Source organism: Gorilla gorilla, chromosome 4 (genome assembly GCF_029281585.2).
Source record: "Gorilla gorilla gorilla isolate KB3781 chromosome 4, NHGRI_mGorGor1-v2.1_pri, whole genome shotgun sequence".
NCBI classification, from domain to species: domain Eukaryota; kingdom Metazoa; phylum Chordata; class Mammalia; order Primates; family Hominidae; genus Gorilla; species Gorilla gorilla.
Window position 1 is genome coordinate 81,601,516 of NC_073228.2, and position 23,945 is coordinate 81,625,460.

The 23,945-nt window shown below is 41.9% G+C and overlaps 2 protein-coding genes and 1 pseudogene across 3 annotated transcripts in view; all 3 read left to right on the forward strand.

Annotated features, from left to right (window-relative positions):
* The window catches only part of LOC101124084 (zinc finger protein 286A), a 28,092-nt gene extending 12,554 nt beyond the window's left edge, over positions 1-15,538 (forward strand). For both annotated transcript variants that reach the window (XM_031006191.3, XM_031006190.3), the window contains exon 5: positions 10,818-15,538. In XM_031006191.3, the coding sequence (XP_030862051.1) occupies positions 10,818-12,049 (1,232 nt within the window). In that variant the 3' untranslated portion in view covers positions 12,050-15,538. The remainder of the gene's footprint in view (positions 1-10,817) is intronic.
* Positions 964-8,103, forward strand: LOC115932654 (forkhead box protein O3-like; annotated as a pseudogene).
* Positions 15,539-19,379: 3,841 nt separating the features above from the next.
* LOC101125311 (ubiquitin carboxyl-terminal hydrolase 6-like) lies at positions 19,380-23,729 on the forward strand. The gene is made up of 3 exons (XM_055387080.2): positions 19,380-19,607; positions 20,272-20,364; positions 21,495-23,729. The coding sequence occupies exons 1-3, from the start codon at positions 19,407-19,409 to the stop codon at positions 21,666-21,668; spliced, it is 468 nt and encodes a 155-aa protein (XP_055243055.2). The 5' UTR covers positions 19,380-19,406; the 3' UTR covers positions 21,669-23,729.
* The last annotated feature ends 216 nt before the right edge of the window (positions 23,730-23,945 follow it).

The following is a 23,945-nucleotide window of genomic DNA, read 5'->3' on the forward strand; positions in this document are numbered from 1 at the left end:
GTCTAAATTTCCCATCTCCCCAACAGCATCCTTTTCCAGTAATTGTTTTAATGGTACTTATTGTCATCAAATTGTACGTGGTGGAAATCTATGCACAGTCTTTACATCACCCCCTCTCTCCTTTATCCAATTCATCACTGTATTTACCTAATTATATTCTAAGTATTTCTTCACTGTTAATTTTCCTTCATATATTTTTTGGTTTTCCTGGATTACTGTGATAATCTTTGTGATTCCGCCTTTGCCCTCATATACTTCATTTTCAACATTGTAGTAAGACTGATATTTTCATAATCAAATCTCATCTTGTCATCACTCTGCTTGGAACATTTGAATGGCTTCTCGCTGCCTTCACGGTAACAGATAAAATCCTGGAGGGCTACAAAATCTTGTGAAATCTGGCTTTTACTCATTATCCCAGCCTCATTTCATAGCTACTCTTCTTCCATCTCTGTGCTCTAGTGTAGCAGTTCTGAATGCTTTGGCATCAGAGGACCTACTGTAACTATAAAAATTGTTAAAGACCCTAAAGATGTTTCATTTATGTAGGTTATATCTACCAATAGTTACTATACTACAAGTTAGAACAGAAAAATTTCAAGCTGTTAGCTAATTCATTTAAAAATAATTGGCCGGGTGTAGTGGTCCACACTTGTAATCCCAGTGCCTTGGGAGGCCAAGGTGGGTGGGTCGATTGAGCCCAGGAGTTAGAGACCAGCCTGAGCAATAAAGTGAGACCCCATCTCTTAAAGAAAAATAGAAATAAAAAATTATAAACATGTCATGTGTTAGCACAGTATATTTTTTTATTAAAAAACATCTATTTTCTTTAAACAAAAAATGTTATTAAGAAGTATGGTCTCCTGTTCATGGGAGGCGGGCGCGGCAAGACTGGGAGGTGGCGGCAGCGGGCGAGGACTCGCCGAGGACGGGGCTCCGGCCCGGGATAACCAACTCTCCTCTCTTCTCTCGTGCTTCCCCAGGCGGCGGCGGCGCCCGGGAGCCGGAGCCTTCGCGGCGTCCACGTCCCTCCCCCGCTGCACCCCGCCCCGGCGCGAGAGGAGAGCGCGAGAGCCCCAGCCGCGGGCGGGCGGGCGGCGAAGATGGCAGAGGCACCGGCTTCCCCGGCCCCGCGCTCTCCGCTCGAAGTGGAGCTGGACCCGGAGTTCGAGCCCCAGAGCCGTCCGCGATCCTGTACGTGGCCCCTGCAAAGGCCGGAGCTCCAGGCGAGCCCTGCCAAGCCCTCGGGGGAGACGGCCGCCGACTCCATGATCCCCGAGGAGGAGGACGATGAAGACGACGAGGACGGCGGGGGACGGGCCGGCTCGGCCATGGCGATCGGCGGCGGCGGCGGGAGCGGCACGCTGGGCTCCGGGCTGCTCCTTGAGGACTCGGCCCGGGTGCTGGCACCCGGAAGGCAAGACTCCGGGTCTGGGCCAGCCACCGCGGCGGGCGGGCTGAGCAGGGGTACACAGGCGCTGCTGCAGCCTCAGCAACCGCTGCCACCTCCGCAGCCGGGGGCGGCTGGGGGCTCCGGGCAGCCGAGGAAATGTTCGTCGCGGCGGAACGCCTGGGGAAACCTGTCCTACGCGGACCTGATCACCCGCGCCATCGAGAGCTCCCCGGACAAACGGCTCACTCTGTCCCAGATCTACGAGTGGATGGTGCGTTGCGTGCCCTACTTCAAGGATAAGGGCGACAGCAACAGCTCTGCCGGCTAGAAGAACTCCATCCGGCACAACCTGTCACTGCATAGTCGATTCATGCGGGTTCAGAATGAGGGAACTGGCAAGAGCTCTTGGTGGATCATCAACCCTGATGGGGAGAAGAGCGGAAAAGCCCCCCGGCGGCGGGCTGTCTCCATGGACAATAGCAACAAGTATACCAAGAGCCGTGGCCGCGCAGCCAAGAAGAAGGCAGCCCTGCAGACAGCCCCCGAATCAGCTGACGACAGTCCCTCCCAGCTCTCCAAGTGGCCTGGCAGCCCGACTTCACGCAGCAGTGATGAGCTGGATGCGTGGACGGACTTCCGTTCACGCACCAATTCTAACGCCAGCACAGTCAGTGGCCGCCTGTCGCCCATCATGGCAAGCACAGAGTTGGATGAAGTCCAGGACGACGATGCGCCTCTCTCGCCCATGCTCTACAGCAGCTCAGCCAGCCTGTCACCTTCAGTAAGCAAGCAGTGCACGGTGGAACTGCCACGGCTGACTGATATGGCAGGCACCATGAATCTGAATGATGGGCTGACTGAAAACTTCATGGACGACCTGCTGGGTAACATCACGCTCCCGCCATCCCAGCCATCGCCCACTGGGGGACTCATGCAGCGGAGCTCTAGCTTCCCGTATACCACCAAGGGCTCGGGCCTGGGCTCCCCAACCAGCTCCTTTAACAGCACGGTGTTTGGACCTTCATCTCTGAACTCCCTACGCCAGTCTCCCATGCAGACCATCCAAGAGAACAAGCCAGCTACCTTCTCTTCCATGTCACACTATGGTAACCAGACACTCCAGGACCTGCTCACTTCGGACTCACTTAGCCACAGCGATGTCATGATGACACAGTCGGACCCCTTGATGTCTCAGGCCAGACCCGCTGTGTCTGCCCAGAATTCCCGCCGGAACGTGATGCTTCGCAATGATCCGGTAATGTCCTTTGCTGCCCAGCCTAACCAGGGAAGTTTGGCCAATCAGAACTTGCTCCACCACCAGCACCAAACCCAGGGCGCTCTTGGGGGCAGCCGTGCCTTGTCGAATTCTGTCAGCAACATGGGCTTGAGTGAGTCCAGCAGCCTTGGGTCAGCCAAACACCAGCAGCAGTCTCCTGTCAGCCAGTCTATGCAAACCCTCTCGGACTCTCTCTCAGGCTCCTCCTTGTACTCATCTAGTGCAAACCTGCCCGTCATGGGCCATGAGAAGTTCCCCAGCGACATGTTCAATGGGAGCTTGGAATGTGACATGGAGTCCATTATCCGTAGTGAACTCATGGATGCTGATGGGTTGAATTTTGACTTTGATTCCCTCAGCTCCACACAGAATGTTGTTGGTTTGAACGTGGGGAACTTCACTGGTGCTAAGCAGGCCTCATCTCAGAGCTGGGTGCCAGGCTGAAGGATCACTGAGGAAGGGGAAGTGGGCAAAGCAGACCCTCAAACTGACACAAGACCTACAGAGAAAACCCTTTGCCAAATCTGCTCTCAGCAAGTGGACAGTGATACTGTTTACAGCTTAACACCTTTGTGAATCCCACGCCATTTTCCTAACCCAGCAGAGACTGTTAATGGCCCCTTACCCTGGGTGAAGCACTTACCCTTGGAACAGAACTGTAAAAAGTATGCAAAATCTTCTTTGTAGAGGGTGGTGAGCCGCCTGCCAGTGGAGGACAGCACCCCTCAGCACCACCCACCCTCGTTCAGAGCACACCGTGAGCCCCCGTCGGCCATTCTGTGGTGTTTTAATATTGCGATGGTTTATGGGATGTTTTAAGTGTTGTTCTTGTGTTTGTTTTCCTTTGACTTTCTGAGTTTTTCACATGCATTAACTTGCGGTATTTTTCTGTTAAAATGTTAACCATCCTTCCCCTAGCAAATTTAAAAACAGAAAGAAAATGTTGTACCAGTTACCATTCCGGGTTCGAGCATCACAAGCTTTTGAGCGCATGGAACTCCATAAACTAACAAATTACATAAACTAAAGGGGGATTTTCTTTCTTCTTTTGTTTGGTAGAAAATTATCCTTTTCTAAAAACTGAACAATGGCACAATTGTTTGCTATGCGCACCCGTCCAGGACTGAACCATGCATAGGCAAAACGAGTGGAGCACAGCGTCCGGCCCAGTGTGTTTCCAGTTCTGAGTCAGGGTGATCTGTGGACGGGATCCCAGCACCAGGTCTACGGGTGCCAGATCAGTAGGGCCTGTGATCTCCTGTCAGTGTCCTCAGCTAATGTGAACAGTGTTGGTCTGCTGGTTAGAAACTAGAATATTGATATTTTCAGGAAAGAAATCAGCTCAGCTCTCCACTCATTGCCAAATGTCACTAAAGGGTTTAGTTTTAAGGAGAAAGAAAAGGAAAAAAAAAAAAGTCCTGTTTTGCTTTGCAGAACAAATGAACTTACAGGTGAGCATTAAGTTTGCAGTGAGAAATGTGCGAAGAGTAAAAACCCAAGTCAATGCTGAGGCAGTTCTGACTTCACTGTTTTCCTAAATACACATCCTTGATTATTTTCAGCCTTGCTGTATAATCTGATCTGCTAGAAGTGTATGAGTGAGAGGCAATAGCATACAAACTGATTTTTTAAATATAAGCTTAGGATGTAATTGTACAAGTGACTCAATGGAAGTACAAAATAGGGCAGTTTTAACTTTTTTTTCTGCTTCTATGGATTTCATTTTGTTGTGTTTTCAAAAAGTTATGGTGCTGTATAGGTGCTTTCTGTTTAACCTGGAAAGTGTGATTATATTCGTTACCTTCTTTGGTAGACGGAATAGTTGGGACCACCTTTGGTACATATGAAATTGGTATAACGATGCTCTGATTAGCACAGCATATGCATACTTCTCCAAAGTGATATATGAAGACTCTTTTCTTTGCATAAAAAACATTAGGCATATAAATGTATAAATATATTTTATCATGTACAGTACAAAAATGGAACCTTATGCATGGGCCTTAGGAATACAGGCTAGTATTTTAGCACAGACTTCCCTGCTTGAGTTCTTGCTGATGCTTGCACCGTGACAGTGGGCACCAACACAGACGTGCCACCCAACCTGCTGCACACACCACCGGCCACCAGGGGCCACCTTGTGCGCCTTGGCTTTATAACTCCTCTGGGGGTGATATTGGTGGTGATCACAGCTCCTAGCATAATGAGAGTTCCATTTGGTATTGTCACACGTCTCCTGCCTCGCTTGGGTTGCCATGTTTGAGCGATGGTCCTGTTGATTTCACCCTGCCTTTTACTGAATCTGTCAGTTGTTGTGCAATTGTGGTTATAGTAGACTGTAGCACATTGCCTTTTCTAAACTGCTACATGTTTATAATCTTCATTTTTAAAGTATGTATAATTTTTTAAAATATGTATTCTATTCATATGGTCTGCTTGTCAGTGAGCCAGACTTGCTTACTATATTCCTTTATAATAATGCTAGCCACTTCCTGGATTCTTTAGTAATGTGCTGTATGCAAGAACTTTCCAGTAGCAGTGAAGGAGGGTTGCCTCTCCAAGCTTCCTAAGGGATGCTGCCCTGGGTGGGGATGCATTGCAGAGGCAGTAGTAGCGTGGGGGCTAGAGTGGGGAGCGAGATGGAAAAGGGTGGGGTGATAGGAGAATTCTAGAGTGCTTCCAGCATGAGGGTCCTGAGAACTTCTGTCCTGAGTTCAGAGAAACATGCAAAGTAACTAACAAAATCGCTACTTGCCTTTGCAGTTTTACAGACCCTGGGAGCTGCTTTGGGAGTGAGAAAGGCAACCCTCCAATGTGTTTCAACTTCAAAATGTTGAATTCTTTTCAGACATGTGGTATCTCATTTATTCTCCTTTTCTAGCGTTTGTTGAATTTCAGGCAGAATGTCTTACAGAATGTCCTAGAACCAGATTATCATTTAATCTGAAACAGCTGAGGAAGGGACAGAGAAGGTACAAGGGCAAGGCAGCATAAAACAGATCAGGAGAATGAAGAGGGAATGCTTTGGTTTTTTGTTTTGTTTTGTTTTTTCTTTTTCAAGTAACTAAAACAGCATCTACATATAGAGTGTTGTGGAGAGCTGAGACCAGGGTAAAGTCAAGTGCAGCATCAGTACTGCGAGACCCACCAGCCCCTGGAGAGGGTCAGCCGAGAATCTGGTAGTGAAGCCTGTCTAGGGTCCCGGCACCCTAACCCTCAGCCACCTGCAGAGAGGCCAGGGCCCCAGAGACTAGCCCGGTTCTGAAGTGGGCAGGGGTGCTGCCAGAGCCCTCTGCCCCTTATATTGAGACCCTGCTTTCAGGACAGGCCAGCCGTTGGCCACCATGTCACATTCTGAGTGAGTGTCACAGGTCCCTAACAATAATTTTCTGATCTGGAGCATATCAGCAGAATGCTTAGCCTCAAGGGGCCTGGCAGCTGTAATGTTTGATTTATGATGAGAACTATCCGAGGCCACACTTGGCCTCTAAATAAGCTGCTCTAGGGAGCCACCTACTTTTTGATGAGAAATTAGAAGAGTACCTAATGTTGAAAACATGACATGCGCTCTTGGGATCTGCTGTTCTCTCCAGGGCTCCAGAACCTGATACCTGTTACCAAAGCTAGGAAAGAGCTTTATCACAAGCCTTCACTGTCCTGGCATGAGAACTGGCTGCCAGGCTCAGTGTACCCCATTAACTGTGAATGAATCTGAGCTTGGTTTCCTTTATTGCTTCCTCTGCAATATGATTGCTGAAACACATTTTAAAAATTCAGAAGTTTGTCACTCCTGTTAATGGGAGGATCATTCACACATGTGTAGTACAAGGCGGACTTTGTGTTTGTTTTTGGTGTTAATTTTTAGCATTGTGTGTGTTGCTTCCCCACCCTGAGGAGAGGACACCATGGCTTACTACTCAGGACAAGTATGCCCTGCTCAGAGTGTGATTTCAGGTGGCTTCCAAACTTGTACGCAGTTTAAAGATGGTGGGGACAGACTTTGCCTCTACCTAGTGAACCCCACTTAAAGAATAAGGAGCATCTGAATCTCTTGGAAAAGGCCATGAAGAATAAAGCAGTCAAAAAGAAGTCCTCCATGTTGGTGCCAAGGGCTTGCGAGGGGAAATAAAAATGTTATCCAGCCTGACGAACATGGAGAAACCCCGTCTCTATTAAAAATACAAAATTAGCCTGGCATGGTGGTGCATGCCTGTAATCCCAGCTACTCTGGAGGCTGAGGCAGGAGAATCACTTGAACCCAGGAGGCGGAGGTCGCAGTGAGCCAAGATCATGCCAGTGCACTCCAGCCTGGTTAACAAGAGTGAAACTCCGTGTCGAAAAAAAAAAAAAATGTTACTCATCCTCTCTCAAAGCAAAAAGGAAACCCTAACAGCTCTGAACTGTGGTTTTATTTTTCTTGCTGTATTTGGGTGAACATTGTATGATTAGGCATAATTTAAAAAAAAAATTTTTTTTTTGGTAGAAATGCAATCACCAGTAAAGAGGTATGAAAAAGCTAGCCTCTCTCAGAGACCAGGGAGGCAGAGTACTACTAGAGGAAGTGAAGTTCTGATGGAATCATGCCTGTCCAATGAGGTCTTGAAGCGGATGCCCAGATAAAAGAGTATATTATATTTTATCTAAATCTTAAGTGGGTAACATTTTATGCAGTTTAAATGAATGAAATATTTTCCTCTTCTTTAGTTGTATCTGTTTGTATTTTTCTTTGATGAATGATTGGTCATGAGGCCTCTTGCCACACTCCAGAAATACGTGTGCGGCTGCTTTTAAGAACTATGTGTCTGGTCACTTATTTCTCTAAAATTATCTCATTGCCTGGCAATCAGTCTTCTCTTGTATACTTGTCCTAGCACATTATGTACATGGGAAATGTAAACAAATGTGAAGGAGGACCAGAAAAATTAGTTAATATTTAAAAAAATGTATTGTGCATTTTGGCTTCACATGTTTAACTTTTTTTCAGAAAAAAGTTGCATGAATGGAAAAAAAAGTCTGTATACAGTATCTGTAAAAACTGTCTTATCTGTTTCAATTCCTTGCTCATATCCCATATAATCTAGAACTAAATATGGTGTGTGGCCATATTTAAACACCTGAGAGTCAAGCAGTTCAGACTTTGATTTGAAGCACCTCATCCTTCTTTCAATGCGAACACTATCATATGGCATTCTTACTGAGGATTTTGTCTAACCATATGTTGCCATGAATTAACTCTGCCGCCTTTCTTAAGGATCAAAACCAGTTTGATTTGGGAATCTTCCCCTTTCCAAATGAAATAGAGATGCAGTACTTACTTTCCTTGGTGTTTGTAGATACTGCCTTGTGTATTCCACTTAAAACCGTTATCTAGTTTGTAAAAGAGATGGTGATGCATGTAAATAAAGCATCAGTGACACTCTAAAAAAAAAAAAAAGTATGGCATTGTTTTACACTTTTGCCAATCTCTGTAATGTATGACATAATAGAAGGTAGCTATATTCTTACAACTGCTTCTGAATGCAACTTGATATGACATGTTGTTTTGGTTGCCATGCATGGAGAAAATCCAGCATCACACAGATATAAGTTGGAAAAGGAAGGAGTATTTTATAGTCTTTTCAGGTAATTATGGCTATTCTTCTTTGAAACAGCTCCAAAACTGAACAAGAGATACTTTCTGAAAGATTAGGTACAATGTAGAATCTGAAACCACATCCATAAATTTTTCATATATTGAAATCTATCAATCTTTTGGACAATATTGGTTCACTAAGTGCAGATCTTCTTTGTTGACACTTTATATTGTGCAATATTTTTGAATATTATAGCTTTTAGTATCACAACTGACCTTATCAGAAAAGCCTTTAAGTTTTAGGAAGCCATCAAGCTCTCGGTGGTAAATAGAAGTTTTCCAAAACTTGTAATTTCTGCCTGAAAGCTCAAATTTTATAAAAAACTCCTTTGTTGTCCTTGATACAACAGGTTCACTTTGTTCATTTTTGAGAAACTGTCTGCCAGATACCCAAGTTAGATAACATAGTTTGCCATTCAGTCATCCTTTCAGGTAAAATGGTGGTCTGTGAAACAAGTGGCTGGTTCAGCTCACAACTCAAATGATTGCATGGTATATTTCCTCAAGACGACCATTGTTCTTTAGTATAAACAATTGCTTTACGAATATTTCCTATTTCATTAACCCTGAATATTAAAAAGGCACTTCAAGGATTAAAATTCAATGAAATTAATGTTTATGCTTCCTTAGACATTTTTAAATAAAACTGGCTTTTTTAAACCAAGAGTACATGATGGGGAAGAATGCAAGGACTACTAGTAAGTTTGGTATCATTGTGTTGATTTGTGCGAAGTTGTAAGCAATTTTACCATTACTTTTACAACATCATTGAAAATGTTGAGACAATGAAAAAGGCAAATAACATCTAAATGTTATTTTGGAAGCAGTTTTGAACTTATAGTTTCCCAGGGGTTCATGGACCATACTTGAGGATCTTTACCTCTACCTACCTATACAAGCCTTATGTCAATTTATGTTTTATTTATTTAACAAGCACTTAATGTAGCACTTATGCTGTGTCAGAGTTTTAAATGCTTAATAGATATTTGCATTAATGCTCATTAAGGTAGCTATTGCTATCATTCCTTGCAAGATGGATACTGTTATTGCCCTCTGTTACACATAAGGAAACCGAAGTAAAGAGGTTAAATAACTTATCCAGTATCACACAGCTAGTAAGTGGCAAAACTGCAATTCCGATTTTGCTCGTGAATGTTAGATTAAATTTTCTCTTCCTCTATATGTATAGTGACTGTTTTTTCCCAGTGACTAGTTCAGAGCCTAGCACATGGAAGATATTCTATAAATATTTGTTGAATAAAATGGATAGAAGATGAATAGATAGATGAATGAATATAATTTATTTGAGTGTATGAAATGAGTGACTCATCTAACTTAATTTTCTTCTAATAGTTAATCAGTTGCCATGGCATCATTGGAAAAACAAATCTATGTTTTGTTCACTGACTGAAATACCACCTTCATATTATCTTTAATTCTTACATATACTTTATTTCTGTATTTGCTCTTCTATTTTACTCCTGTTTATTTCTTTGAACTACACTGCTTAAAATATTTTCTCTATATAAATTAGCTTTATATTGGATATAAAAATTCTACTATATTTATATTAGATATATTTAGAGAGGTTAAGCTTCCATCTCTGCCCTCTCTCCTGTGTTCTGATGTTTTCCCTATAGGTACAAATTTGTATTGGTTTTCCATTTATCCTTTTTTTATTTTTTTTTAATGTAAGCAAACAGTATAGGTATTTGTACCCCTTTTTTTCTTTATAAAATGTAGCAAACTGTGCGTGCTTATTTATATCTTGCTTTTTCCTTTTAAACTTAATATATCCTGGTGGTCACCTTATAGCAATATGTAAAGATCTTTGTCATTTTTTAAGGAGATGGATAGTACTCCATTGTTTGTATCCACTATATGTTCAATCATTTCTGTATAGTAGGATATGTGAAATGTTATCAGTCTTTTGCTACCTGAATTAGTGCTTCAACAAATAGCCTTGTGCATATATCATTTCATATATTTGTCATTATGCCTTTGGGAGATCATAGGAGGTTTTTGATCAGCAAAATGTTATAAAAGCATTGTTAGGAAGATTAAACTGGCAATGGAATACATATTTGGATGTGAGTAGGATTGGAATAGTGAAAATTTAGAAGCCATAACTGTACTGTACACTAAGATGGTTGTGTGCCTAGAAATTTATTACAATAAGTAGGTATTCTATAAAAAGTTATTTCTTCCCATCCTGATCTGTGTACTCATTGTCTGCTCATCCGTGGATATATTGCTTCATCGACATCTCTACTCTTATATTTTTTGTCATCTTTCTCCTCTTCCGACTCTCCTGGATAGGATGTACTTATTTTCTCTGCATATTCTGAGCATTTGTTTCCCTCCATTTGTTTCTCTTTGCAAGTCATCTGAAAGAGTCAAATCCACTTGCTCCTTGAAGGCATGCTTTTCACTTTCATTAACTCTTACCTATTACAGAACTGCCTTTTTGTTGAGCACAGAAAACGAAGGAAATTTGCATTTCCAATGTCCTTCAGACGTGGAGACTAGACCACAGAGCAAGGATTCAACTTCAGTGCAAGATTTTTCCAAAGCAGAATCATGCAAAGTTGCAATAATAGACAGACTGACACAGAATAGTGTCTATGACTCTAACTTGGAAGCAGCCCTTGAATGTGAAAATTGGTTAGAGAAGCAGCAAGGAAATCAGGAGAGACATTTGAGAGAAATGTTCACTCACATGAATTCACTCTCTGAGGAAACAGACCATGAGCATGATGTATACTGGAAAAGCTTCAATCAGAAATCTGTCCTTATCACTGAAGACAGAGTTCGCAAAGGATCTTATGCCTTCCATACACTTGAAAAAAGCTTGAAACAAAAATCAAACTTAATGAAAAAGCAGAGAACTTATAAAGAGAAAAAACCTCATAAATGTAATGATTGTGGTGAACTCTTCACTTACCATTCAGTGCTTATTCGACACCAGAGAGTCCATACTGGAGAGAAACCCTATACCTGCAATGAATGTGGGAAATCTTTTAGCCACAGAGCTAATTTAACTAAACACCAGAGAACTCATACTAGAATTCTCTTTGAATGCAGTGAATGCAAGAAAACCTTCACAGAAAGCTCATCCCTTGCAACACATCAGAGAATTCACGTTGGAGAGAGACCTTATGAATGCAATGAATGTGGGAAAGGTTTTAATCGAAGTACACATCTTGTGCAGCATCAGTTGATTCATACTGGAGTGAAGCCTTATGAATGTAATGAATGTGATAAAGCTTTTATTCATTCATCAGCACTCATTAAACATCAAAGAACTCATACTGGAGAGAAACCTTATAAATGTCAAGAATGTGGGAAAGCCTTTAGACATTGCTCATCCCTAACTAAGCATCAGAGAGTTCATACTGGAGAAAAGCCATATGAATGCAGTGAATGTGGAAAAACTTTTAGTCAGAGCACACATCTTGTTCAACATCAGAGAATTCACACTGGAGAGAAACTCTATGAGTGTAGTGAATGTGGGAAAACCTTCAGCCGGAGCTCCAATTTTGCTAAACATCAAAGAATTCATATTGGAAAGAAACCATACAAATGTAGTGAGTGTGGAAAAGCCTTCATTCATTCATCAGCTCTTATTCAACATCAGAGAACTCATACCGGAGAGAAACCCTTTAGATGTAATGAGTGTGGGAAAAGCTTTAAGTGCAGTTCATCTCTCATCAGACATCAAAGAGTTCACACTGAAGAGCAACCCTGAAAAATTACTTAATGTGAAGAAATGTAAGTTGGTTTTATCACTATATTAAATACTTGAGTGTTTAGGTGGAAGGCCCATCCATAATATGCATGTGAGGACCAATTCTGTATGCATCTAATTTCATTTGCGTAATACATAGTTTTGAGCCTAGGCAGGTTCTTTATGTCCGTTAATTTGATAATTATGAAATCTAGCCAGCGATTTCAAAATTTTAATCTCCAACCTCCCAAATAGCTATCTGTGGAAATTCAAGAAGTCCCTGAGAGTGGGTAGCAGTACAAACATTGTGAAATCCAGTTTTCCCCTCTCTTGTTTATGTCAGAGCTTTGTTGTAAGCCTCTCACTTTGTAAGGAAATTCTTATTGGGTAGGTTAGGCTGAGGGCTTACATCCTTATCATCAGGAAGACACAATGTTGTTATTTATTACTCCTTGAGATCTAGATACACATATGGTATAATTCATCTAGAGTGTCATTTCTTTTATATTAGCCTTAAAAACCAAAAATGCTGGGTTCAAAGTCCTTAGCATTCCCTTCCTCCCTCAACAAGCTGCTGTCTATTCTGATGACCATAACTAGGATGTATAATATTTACAGACAATTCTAAGTTATGTTCACATGGATTATATACATCATTGATTTTTTTTTTTTTTTTGAGACAGAGTCTCGCTCTGTTGCCCCGGCTGGAGTGCAGTGGAGTGATCTCAGCTCACTGCAACCTCCACCTCCCAGGTTCATGCCATTCTCTTGTCTCAGCCTCCCGAGTAGCTGGGACTACAGGCACCTGCCAGTACGCCTGGCTAATTTTTTTTGTATTTTTAGTAGAGATGGGGTTTCACCATGTTAGCCAGGATGGTCTTGATCTCCTGACCTCGTGATCTGCCTGCCTCGGCCTCCCAAAGTGCTGGGATTACAGGCGTGAGCCACCATGCCTGGCATCATCATTGATTTATGTCATTGTTGTCCCTCTACCGCGGAGACCTTCTTTCATTTTCCATTTCCCTGGGAGTTCACGTGAAGTAGTGAATGGGTCAAAATCTTAACAGTGGTTGTTGATCAAGTCCCTCCTTTCTTATCCTTGGCACTGAATAAATCTTTGGTTTTCCATAATCAAAGAGTGAGGGAGACTTCTTTTGTCTACATTATTCAGCTTTCTGTAAGCTATGCTGTGACCATTTGAGAAAAAGCCCCAGGGATATTGAAGGTCTGAGAAGTTGAGTAGTTCAGTGTGTTATTATATTTAGGGTCCCAGTAAAGAAGAACTGAAGCAACTGTGAGACACCAGGGCATACTTCCCTGTATGAGTGGAAAACAAGGTACGGGAAATAGCTCACAGGATAGTCCTCAACTGACTTGCTTGAGGATAAGCAGCTTCCCTTCATGAAGAAGTTGCCATTTCTCTGGCCTTCATATTTACCTACTTTTTGTTATTGTTGTCTGTATCAGTTCAATCTCACACTGCTATAAAGAAATGCCTGAGACTGGGTAACTTATAAAGAAAAAAGGTTTAATTGGCTCATGGTTCCATGGGCTGTACAGGAAGTATGACTAGGGAGGTCTCAGGGAGCTTTTACTCATGGCAAAAGACAAAGCCAGAGCAGGTATCTTCACAGGGCTAGAGCAAGAGGAAAAGAGAGAGGGGAGGTGCTACACACTTTTTATGCAACCAAATCTCATGAGAACTCTATCACGAGACAGCAGTAAGGGGACAGTGCTAAATCATTCATGAGAAACTACCCGTGTGGTCCAGTCACCTTGCACCAGGCCCCACCTCCCACATTGGGGATTACAATTAAACATGAGATTTGGGTGGGGATACAGATCTAAACCATATCATTACTCAAAAAAAAAAAAAAGAAAACACAGGAAAAGGAACTCACCTCTTTTATCATCTTAGTATTTAGTACTAATGGTTTAGAGCAGGAATTGACAAACTGTGGCCTGGACTCATGGACCAACTCTGGCCCACCACCTGTTTCTCAGAAGAAAATTTTATTGGAACTCAGCCACACTTACTCATTTACATGTTGTCCTTGACTGCCTTTGCGTCCAGTGTCAGAACTGAGTAGCTGCAGCGGAGGTTGTGCCTCTGGGCTTTAATATCACAAACAGAGCAGCTTATAAGCAACAGAAACTTACTTCTCACAGTTTTGGAGGCTGGGAAGTCCAAGATCAAGGTGTCAACATATTTAGGGTCTAGGGAAGGTCTGCTTCTTGGTTAATAGAAAGCACCTTTCACTGTGTCTTCACATAGTAGAAGGGGAGAGCTCTGGTATCTTCAGCCCCTTATAAGGGCACTAATCCCATTCATGAGCGCTCCACCCTCACGACCTAATCACCTCCAAAAGGCCCCATTTTGTAATACCATCAATTAAGTTTCATTATATGACTTTGATGGGGATATAGCCCATAGTAGGTTGTATGTCCCTGAAAGCCTAAAATATTTACTGTTTGGCTCTTTACAGAAAATATTTTCTTGGCCCCTGTTCCAGAGCATTCATCAAGAAGTCGGATAAAGGGTTTAAACCAGTCAGAGAAACTAGGTGGAATGGAAAAGTTGAACTTACTGAGAGATAATTGGGGACAGAAAAATAAAAGAGAAGGGAAATGATGCATCAAAATACTCCTACCTCTAGGATGTTACTATATATTGTCAGGAGAATTCAAGTTATTGAAACTTGCCAAATTCTTGAGTGAAAAGAAATTCATTTGAGGGCCAAAATTTGACTAAGGAAAGAAGACCAACATGGGCTTTCCAAAGTTGAGTTTGAATTCTGCCATCCCCACTAAGCAGTCATGTGACCTTGGAAAAACTCCCTGCTCTGAGTCTCAGTTTCTTTATCTGTATTAGGTTTCAACAAAGGGAATAAATCATTGGCTTCTCATGAGGTTGTCATAAGGATTAAATAAGACAATGCATATAAAAGAACTGGCAGACAATAAATATAGAGTCCCCCACTCCTGCTTGGTGCTCTCTTTCTCTCTCCTTCTCTACATAGAGAAGCACCAGAGCATCTGTCAGTAGAAGTTACTTAAGGTTGGCTGTGTCTTCCACATCTTTTGTTTACCCATGAAGAACTGTGACCATCTTGTTCTGTGGCTTGTCATAAAGACGGGACGTGACTTCTTTCTGCTCTTGCTTCCATCTGGTGCTGTTTTCTGCACAGCCTCCTTGAGACCTTCCAGAACCTTCTTTTTTCCTACTTTGTATCACTTAACCAGTAGCTATCTGGGATGGTTCCAGAGGCTGAAGTTTGCAGTTGAATAACACTTTAAATAGTGTTAAGCGACTTGGGATCTCTGGCCCTTTGTGTTTCAGTGTTTGTCCTTTTTATGCCTGACGTTTAACCTGCCACATGTTTGTACTGCAACATGAATTTTGGAAATTTTAATGTTGTGCATTTCAAATGTCTTTGGTTATCTGTAAACTAAATGTGCCCTTATTGGCTCACTTGTCAATAAAGATGTTTGTATATGTATTGTCAGAAACTTTTGTAAATTGCTTTTAAATTCTTCCTTTTTTAAAGCATATTTTAAGATGTAATGAAGGACCAACCAAAAAATATCTCCATATCATTCAGGATACCAATCCCATTTCTAGCTGGTCATCTGGCTTCACAGCTTCTGGAGAGATGGGATGGGAGATATCGTCAGCAACCCAAGTATCTGCAAGAAGGTTAAGGAGTAGAGGAAGATAGTTTCTAACAAGTAGTACTGAGTCCCCAGGCCAGGTATAGGCACTACTCAGTAGGGCTAATTGGGGTGAAAGGGAGGGAATAACTTCATATAAAAAGCACAGTTAAAATTAGGCAAAATGGGCCAGGTGCGGTGGCTCAAGCCTGTAATCCCAGCACTTTGGGAGGCTGAGGCAGGCAGATCACCTGAGGTCAGGAGCTCGAGACCAGCCTGACCAACATGGAGAAACCCCATCTCTACTAAAAATACAAAATTAGCCAGGCATGGTGACGCATGGCTGTAATCCCAGCTACTCGGGAGGCTGAGTCAGGAGAATCACTTGAACCTGGGAGGCAGAGGTTGCAGTGAGCCAAGATAGTGCCATTGCACTCCAGCCTGGACAACAAGAGCGAAACTCCATCTCAAAAAAAAAAAAAATTAGGTAAAATGTCATAAAAATCTGATTTTGTGTAAGTTTTCAATTATATCTGGTTTGGGGGAAGACAATGTAATATCACCCAAAAGTATAAAAGTGATAATGTAAGAGTACTAAATATTCAAATTGATTGGCAATTAACTAGATCAATTATCTATTAAAAATCTGTCATAGTTTTTATTTTCTTAGATGTGTTCTCACTTTTAAAAATATGTGTTTATCGGTTGGGCGCGGTGGCTCACACCTGTAATCCCAGCACTTTGGGAGGCTGAGGCGGGTGGATCATGAGGTCAAGAGATCGAGACCATCCTGGCCAACATGGTGAAGCCTTGTCTCTACTAAAAATACAAAAATTAGCTGGGCGTGGTGGCTACTAGGGAGGCTGAGGCAGGAGAATCACTTGAACCCAGGAGATGCAGGTTGCAGTGAGCCGAGATTGAGTCACTGCACTCCAGCCTGATGACAGACCAAGACTCCGTCTCCAAAAAAAAAAAAAAAAATGTGTTTATCAGAAGATGACTCAAGTTGGAAGCCTGCTTTCTTCCCTTCCTTGTGTAATTCTTTCTGGGCCCCAACTAGGCAGTCTTGGGACCCACAGCCATGTGAGCTGTCCCTCTCCATAAGTTTTATTGACAAGGTAGAAGGCTATTCCCTGTAGTAATATATATAAAATGTGGCATCTGGTCCTACTGTGTAGTTTCCACTTATAAACCTCAAAAAATTAGATGTTTTTACTGAATTGTTTTTTTTTTTTTCATGATGTAACCTCTGTTTATAAATCCCTTAGAATGAGTGGACTATACAAAAAAGGTGCCTGCTTCACCTCCCTCCCACTCCCACCAACTCATGAAACACACAATCATCATGTCAGCAAAGTTCACATACCTGGGGCAATCCATGGAGTCAAACTAGAGATAAATGCTTTGCTATTAATAGATCGAGGACTGTCCGCCTCCACCTCTGCTCTGGCTTCCTCTCTGTTGGATGTGCTTTTCTTAGTCTCTTGCAGCGACAAATAGCCTGCTGGCACTTGGAAGTTATATTACGGTTCTTGGCATTCACAATTCCAAGGAAAGTACCTCTTTCCAAATAGCTCCAGCAAAATCCCTGAGGCTACTTCTCCACTTTGCTTGAGTCATGCTGATCACTGAACCTTTGATAATACCACCCTGGAAATGGGGTCCTCTCATCGACCAGGCTTGAGTCTGTGTAAAACCCTGGAGGAAGAGAGGGTGGAGTCCATCCCATTGATGCAACTTGCACTGTGGGTGGGGACAGGGTGCTTCCCTCAAATAAATCCAAAGATGCTGTGCAGGTAAAACAAACACTGCTATTGAAAGTTAACTTCAGCATGAATAAGACAATCTGGCCTCCTGCTCCCCATCTATTCCCCCCACAAGAGCAGTTTTTCAAAGATCAAACAGTGATAACATTGACAGAAGTTTAAAACCTAAGAAAGTTGGGTGCAGTAGCTCATGCCTGTAATCTCAGCACTTTGGGAGGCCAATGTGGGCAGATCACGAGGTCAGGAGATTGAGACCATCCTGGCAACACGGTGAAACCCTGTCTCTACTAAAAATAACAAAAAAATTAGCCAGGCATGGTGGCTGGCGCCTGTAGTCCCAGCTACTCGGGAGGCTGAGGCAGGAGAATGACGTGAACCTGGGAGGCAGAGCTTGCAGTGAGCCAAGATCCTGCCACTGCACTCCAGCCTGGGTGACACAGCGAGACTCCATCTAAAAAAAAAAAAAAAAAAACAAACAACTAAGAAAGTATTTCCAACATTGATTTTATAGAGTTTCTGTGAGGGTTACGTGAAATTATATATGTGAAAGGGCTTTGTTGCACATTGCTGAGTTATATTTTGATGATAATTTTCTATTCTTTGAGACCAGGCTCTAGTATACAAAAAGCATGGACCTCTCACCAGGGTGCCATTTCTTAACTTGTGCTACCTGTCCTTTGTGGCCTGGCAGGGAATCTTTGCTCATCAGTAGTCATTTAGGGACCCGAGATGGTATAGGGCAGCCACCACCATAAATATTACTTTTGCCATATCAAAAACATAGTTTTATGTATGGTTGATTCAATTCCCAGTCTTGTGACCTATGCATCTAATGTTGTAGTGACTCAAACCTGCTGGGTTTATGCAGGACTGTAATTTTTTTTTTTTGAGACAGAGTCTCACTCTGTTGCCCAGGCTGGAGTGCAGTGGCGCGATCTCGGCTCACTGCAAGCTCCACCTCCCAGGTTCATGCTATTCTCCTGCCTCAGCCTCCCAAGTAGCTGTGACTACAGGTGCCCTCCACCACGCCTGGCTGATTTTTTGCATTTTTAGTAGAGATGGGGTTTCACCGTGCTAGCCAGGATGGTCTCGATCTCTTGACCTCGTGATCCGCCCGCCTAAGCCTCCCAAAGTGCTGGGATTACAGGCGTGAGCCACCACTCCCGGCCCAGGACTGTAATTTTTAAAAACCCATGGTGAGATCTGGCTTCAGATATGACTGGATTCAGATATTCAGAAGATGTCATCAGCTCATTCTCTTGCTATCTCAGCACCATTTAATTCCATCTGAATTTATAATTAACACTTTATAACTTATTATAATAACTATCAGAATGAAGGAGAGTAAAATCCTTTATTGGAGTATAACACATGATTATTTCAAAGAGGAGTTGATCAGTGTTCCCCTGAGAGTAAGAATGCATTATATACAGTGTGGACATCTCCAGGGCCTTCCAAACATAAGTAAGTATACAGTTTCTGAAACATTTGTTTTAGTAACATATCTATACAAAATTAAACTAGGGAAGGTTTCCCTTCTCTTTGGTCTGACACTTCTTCCCATAAACAGAGCAGCTCTTACAATCATTTTGAACTAATTAATAACTATAGGACATACCAAACAAACCCAAGTATTTCTTACATTTTCCTGTTTATGAGTGCCATATCATAAGCTCCAAGATAAGGGTCTGTTTTGGCTTTGTTCATATATATATGTATATATATGTATATATATATATATATAATGAAAAGCATAACACAGAACAAAGCACAGAACTGTAGTTGTGATGAGAGACAATTTCTACTATTTGGGCAGATTACACAGAAGGTAAAGAATGATCTTTCCCTTTCTCTTGTTGAACAAACTATCATTTAAGCAAAGATAACCGAAGTTTAATGCCAGCAAAGAGAATGGGGCTGGGCAGATCTGTGAGCTGGCTGACGCCTTGAGCCGAGGGCATATGCGGGGGGGCAGCCAACCAGAGCTGGTCACTCCTCAGGACCACGAGGTAGCTTTGGCCAGTGGATTCCTTTATGAGCATGAAGCATATGGCAATGGCTACAGCAATGGTCAGCTTGGAAACCACAGTGAAGAAGACAGCACTGATGACCAAAGAGAAGACACTCATATTAAGCCTATTTATAATCTATATGCAATTTCAGTAAGTGGTTTATTGTATGGTTTTCGGAGAGTGGTCTGTGTTTTGTTCACTTGTCTTCATGTATTCATCAGCAAGTATTTTTCAGGTCCTGCTTATTTCCTAGCATTGAGCTTAGTGATAGAGAAAGTTAACATAGAAATCTGGGCCTGCCCAGGTGTGGTGGCTCACACCTGTAATCCCAGCACTTTAGAAGGCTGAGGCAGAAGGATCGCTTGAGCCCAGGAGTTTGAGACCAGCCTGGGCCCCATCTCTACAAATAATTTTAAAATGGAGCGAGGTATGATGGCATTGCCTCTGGTCCCAGCTACTTGGAAGGCTGAGGCAGAAGGATCACCTGAGCCCAGGAGGCCAAGTCTTTACAGAGTTGTGATCACTTGACTGCACCCCAGCCTGGGTGATAGAGCAAGCCCCTGTCTCAAAATAATAATAATAATAGTAATTACATTATAAAATGATTGTTTATACACACAAGACTTGGAGCTTATGACTTTTGTATTTTGCTTTTTGCTTATTTTGGTTTTAGAGAAAGTTAGAGGGTTCTAAAATATTTTCTCACCTACTGATCATTTACATGATCACTGTTCTCCTGCTCAGATCCTAGTGCTATACCCTGGCCATACTACAGTTAACTACTAACATACATCCACTCTCTTATCTCTTACAGTGCCATTCAGGAATTATGAGTGGGGGCCATTATGTCACTTATGCCAAAAACCCAAACTGCAAGTGGTACTGCTACAATGGCAGCATCTGTGAGGTAAACATTCTCAATCTTTGAATGAAAGTTAGAAACAGAATATCAACAGAACTGGGGAACATTTGTTGAAATAATGGACTATCTCTTGAATAGGAAATAGATATTTCTGTTAGAATCAATATATAGATGCTGTCAGTATTAAAGAAACAAAAGTGATATGCAGAGTAGGGAATGAAAACATGAGTAGTGAGGAAAAATAAAGAGTTAGTTGACCGGGCGCAGTGGCTCATGCCTGTAATCCCAGCACTTTGGGAGGCTGAGGCAGGCTTAGGAGGTGGATCACTTGATGTCAGGAGTTCAAGACCAGACTGGCCAACATGGTGAAACCCCATCTCTGCTAAAAATACAAAAATTAGTTGGGCATGTTGGCACATGCCTGTAATCCCAGCTACTCAGGAGGCTGAGGCAGGAGAATGGCTTGAACCTGGGAGGTGGAGGTTGCAGTGAGCCAAGACTGCACCGCTGCACTCCAGCCTGGGCAACAGAGCAAGACTCTGTCTCAAAAAAAAAAAAAAAGGAGTTAGTTAATGCAAAAAGCTCCTATCTTCTAGACTGTTAGAATTTGATGGGGTTGGGCCAAGTGCAGTGGCTCACGCCTGTAATCCCAGCACTTTGGGAGGCCAAGGTGGGCAGATGATGAAGTCAGGAGATCGAGACCATCCTGGCTAATATGGTGAAAGCCCAACTCTACTAAAAATACAAAAAATTAGGCAGGCGTGGTGGCACATGCCTGTAGTCCCAGCTACTCAGGAGGCTGAGGCAGGAGAATCACTTGAACCCAGGAGGCAGAGGTTGCAGTGAGCTGAGATCGTGCCAGTGCACACCAGCCTGGTGACAGAGCAAGACTCCGTCTCAAAAAAATAAATAAATACAAAATAAATAAATAGAATTTGATGGGGTTTTAGGTCATTCTGTTTTGACTTGTCTATGGTCAAAATATTTTCTCCAAAGCAAACATTGGAAATAATGGGGCTCATTTTAAAGGGGCAGGTGTGAGACAGCCAAACTGGTGAGCTTATTGGAAGCAATCAGGTTTAGTAATTACAGAGGGTTGGTCTTCCCTTTCCTCGCAAGGATTTAGAGCCATAATAGTGATGGCTTTTTGTTAAAGGTTTTTCTTGCCCTTTCAGGAACGTCACCCTGATGAAATTGACACCGACTCTGCCTACATTCTTTTCTATGAGCAGCAGAGGATAGACTACGCACAATTTCTGCCAAAGATTGATGGCAAAAAGATGGCAGACACAAGCAGTATGGATGAAGACTTTGAGTCTGATTACAAAAAGTACTGTGTGTTACAGTAAAGCTACCACTCTGGCTGCTAGACAGCTTGGTGGGGAGGGAGATGACTCCTTGTAGCTGATACTTAGCAAAAGTCTCACTGAGAGGCAAGCTAAATGTAGTTATTTTATCCTGTTAGAATACAAATTCTAATTAAAATAGTTAACTTTAAGAGTAGTAGTAATTTTATTTTGAAGTCTCATGCAAGTTGTCCGATAGAGAACTTTCAGGCAGATCCCACCATTAGCCTGTAAACAAAAGGTTTGGCACCAGCCACCTAGGACCAAATAAGAATTCAATTGTGCTTGTCCAGATATGAACAAATATGTAGTGAGTATAGAGTTTATCAATAATCATAACAAATATTAAAGATTTCCTTGGAGTCAAAGTAAAAAACAAAAAATTGTAATGTTGTCTAGGGATGACATGATATGCTACCTCCTTTTTCCTGAAGTTTTATTCCATTCTGTTGACAAGATGGAGAAAGCAAGATCATGAAGGTGTGCAAATGATTCTTACGGCATGGGCGAGGATTTTTCAATTTATTTTTTAAAGTTTCCATACCCTTTCTTTGTCTTTCTTGCTTTTTGTTTTTGCTGTTGTGTTTATGTTTGAGATACAACCAGTCATTAGTGGCAGGGGCATAGAGTGGTCAGTCTGAAAGGGAGGCTCTCTTAAGAGCTATGTGCCTTCCACCCAGAGGGAGACCCAGTAGAAAGAAAAACATCCGGGGAAATCCAGCTACCATGGCCCTCCCAGTGGAGGCATCTTACATTTAGGATACTTCAAGTATCCTCAGAAATGTATTCTGCACCCCCGGCCCCGCCCATGCTGAGGGAAGGGGAGCAGTTGCCAATATTTGCACCATCTTCACATGCACATGTTGCAACAAGAGCTTCTGGGAAGGTAAGCGGCATCGGAACTAGATCACGTTTCACAATTAGTGGTTCTTTTCCATGTTTGTTTTGCACTTTAAAAAAGAGAGAACACATGCAAATGAACTTGCTTGTGTGTATTTGATGGCTCTAAGGGCTATAAATTACAAACAAAACACATCCCAGACATTAGGAGTTCATAAGTATATTTAATGAAATTGGTGGTTTTAGGAAGTCAACTTTAGTTTTGCTTTGTTTGCATGTCCACTCATTTTTTTATTTTGATATTAGTCTTTTTAAAAAAATTTTACAGTAGTCATTGAAAGTTATGTTTCTTTGTTTACTTCATTTTTTCCTCTAATTATTCAAGACTGGGACAAAAGTATAAATATTATTTATTTCAGGTAGAATTTTTTTCGTGTAGTTTTTTAATATATACTTGAAGGAAATGTTTCACCTTATTTTTGGTCTTTGTTTATTCATTTAGACCTTGCAAGTTGATTCTCATTAATTGTCAGATTCCGCTACCCTTTCTTCCTCATAGGTAGTAATTACCAGTGTAACTAGGCATTTGTGTTCTGATATCTGAGGCCAGTAACTATTAATATCTAGTTCTCAGAGCATTTGGAAAGGGTATCTTAAATGGCTACCTAAATTGAAATCCTTTTCAGAAAAAATATAATTGCAAATAGGTAGGAGTGGCCTAAATCATCTAATGTAATAAAGTCAGACAAAATGTATACTTTATAGTTTCAAGATTTTCAGTATATAAAATCTGTCCTTTCCTACCTGGACATGTCCTGTTAAAATGTGGAAGATTTTAAATAATTTCTTTACAGATGTTTTATTTAAGCAGGTAGCACAATCTACTAATGTTGTTTGATCTGTGTTTGTTATACTGGTTGTAATTAATTTTTTTAATTCATGAACTAGCGGAAAATTTATTAAATTAACTATTAACCACATTCACCTTGTAAGTGACTGTATAAAACTTGTTGACAATGCATTGACTTTAGAAAGATGTTAATGTGCATAAATAGAGTGTAAATAAAATAGTGTTGATGTACTGAAATATGAACTGTATAAAAAGTATTGGTAATTGTATATGGGGTGTACCTATTTATCTGTAACTATTATCCAAACAAATTAAATACTGTGGATGCCTCTATGTACTGTTTTTCCTCATACAAGTAAACACAGAAAGTCAAATTCTTCAGCCTCCCTCTCTGTGATCCTGTTTTAATTCTCCTACTTGAATAATTTCTTTCTGACTTACAGAGGGGATGCTTCATCTCTGAGGTTGGAAACTCTGTACAGAAGGATTCCCCAACTCCTGGGCTACAGACCAGTACCGTCCATGGCCTGTTAGGAACCAGGCTGCACAGCAGGAGGTGAGCGGTGAGCTGTATTTATAGCCGCTCCCCT